This window comes from Pieris rapae, chromosome 1, assembly GCF_905147795.1.
Source record: "Pieris rapae chromosome 1, ilPieRapa1.1, whole genome shotgun sequence".
NCBI lineage: Eukaryota > Metazoa > Arthropoda > Insecta > Lepidoptera > Pieridae > Pieris > Pieris rapae.
The window spans coordinates 6,482,042-6,484,330 of NC_059509.1; the positions used below are offsets into that span (position 1 = coordinate 6,482,042).

Sequence of the window (2,289 nt, forward strand, 5' to 3'; positions counted from 1 at the left end):
TATTAAAAAAAATTAATAATATGGAAATAATTCATAATTTTGATTACCAGTTATTTACATAACGTGTATAAGCACCTTAAGCCAGAGGCAAATTGATTTTTGATGTCGCCTCTTACGTCGCGATAATTTTCTTCGGCAGTCTGCCGCCTCATTTACTTACAAAAACTTATTTTGTCGGTAAACATTAATAACGCTATGTAAAAGGAGCCTACTGAAGTCATTATCTCGTTATAAATTAAATTATTAATTTCACCTTCGACTTTATTTCGTTAATTATGCTGTCCGATTTCTGAAAAAAATATTTAGAAGTTGCACATTCACCTTGATTAATCTTCAAAATTTAATGAATTATACCAAGTATCCTATGCCGATTATACATTTATAGGTTTATTTTCCTACGTATTCATTAATCACCTTCACAGGAATTCCATACGTGGTTGTATAACAGACAAGGAACCCTTACTTAACAGATTCTGATATATTTGGTATATTAAATAAACACAAACATGTATCAGTAACACGCCTCAGAACGATTGCATTTTTGTTGGCTGGAAAACATTAGGCGTATATAGGTATATTGATTGATATTATCCCATTACCAGGTGTCTTATATCATGTTATTATAATATTGCTATCGCTGTAGAACAGCACCAATCAGTATGTAAATATGTGGGGTAAGTGAACGATCTGGAGTGAGTGGGTGCGCCAGCCTCCGGCGTGTTCTGCGCCCGTGCGCACGCTCCCATCGCTTCGATACCAGTTCTAGTACACTATTTATCTTGTCTACAATAGACATGTAGCTTTGTATTGTGAAATGTTTTCCCTAAACACAAAATGCGGTTCGCGGTGAAGTTTGTGCTGGTGACATTTGCGATCAGCGCTGTCAACGGGACGCAATTTTCGGTATCCTCCACCCCCGACAGACACCATCGCCACACATCTCCATGCCTCGCAAATATCACCCACGATAGGGTGTTATTAAAGCGTGTTAGTGTGATATCGAAATATATATTTACGGGAAAGGTGCACGGCGTGAATACAGAAAATACCACGAGGGTTTATAAAGTTAATATACGACGTGTTTTAAAAGGCGATCTGAATGACATTGGCATTACGGTTGGGTACGGGAAAGCGGCGTCGCTACTATTCAGCGATGCTACAATTTTAGTGCAAAGTTCGATAGACTGGAAATGTCGACCTTTACGAGTGCGGACGTACGCTATATTTTTAACAGAAAAGAATCGCGGCAGTGTTGGAAATCCCGTACGACTGAAGTTAGTTGTGGAACCCGTATTGCTGACGCTTCGCAACATAGAGATTATAGAAGCTGCTATCAAAGGTGAGGATTTGTAGCTATGATGCTAGTATAAAACAAAACACACTTGTGACCGTAAACTAGAGATGTTTTTGTCTTTTGGTCTATTTTATAAAATATATTATATTTAAAGCTTGGTATTCATGACTGTGTGATTCTGAAATATTCTTTATATATGTAGCGAAACTCTGGATTACATAAAAATTCTAAGTACATCCAATTAATCACTACTGACGAAAACGAAACTCAAACTCAAAATATCTATATTCATATAGGTAAACAAGTATACGTATGAACGTTAAAAAAAATTAAAATAATTGTAAACTTACATTTACTACCAGTTCGCAAGAAAAGGGCGGAGAGCGGGCAAGAAACGAACTATAATACCGACGAAATTAATATTGTTTCGCCAGAATCAAACTGTTGTATGTACAACAGATGTTCTGGGTTTAAATTTTAAATACATATTTATATCTACCATGTTAACTGAATATCTAAGTCAGGAAGGTATACCTCGTAACAAACGAAATCGCAGCCATCAGTGTCAGTACGCAGGATAAGAAATTGATTAGAATAATTATAAAAGCTACTATATCAAGCCATTTAAGTAAGAGTTAATGGAAACGCTGGCGGTTTAACGGTAGTAGGTGCGTTGTAAGCAAACAAGTAGGCGGCAATTAGTTGCAGGGCGGGGCAAGCGTCAATGTCGTTTGCGATGACGGAAAACTTATTGCGGTTATAATATGGGAAAATTTAATTACTGTTTTCATTATCTTATAACGATGTATCTCATACAATTCAATTTTTCATTAAAAAAACTGACAGCTGTGCTCAGAGTCTTTCATTAAAAAATAACCGTTACTTAAAGCTTTTATTAAATAAGTTTACCATATATAAATCTAAAAAGTGTTTTCGTAACCACTCATTTTAAAACTACTTTAACTGTGATAAATTTAAAGTTTTTTTATAACACC

General features: G+C 35.6%; 1 protein-coding gene across 1 annotated transcript; it reads left to right on the forward strand.

Moving 5' to 3' along the window:
* Positions 1 to 834: 834 nt before the first annotated feature.
* On the forward strand, positions 835 to 1,353 carry LOC123689633. Its single transcript, XM_045630780.1, has one exon. It carries the CDS (start codon positions 835 to 837, stop codon positions 1,351 to 1,353), a length of 519 nt encoding a protein of 172 aa, XP_045486736.1.
* Positions 1,354 to 2,289: the final 936 nt, after the last annotated feature.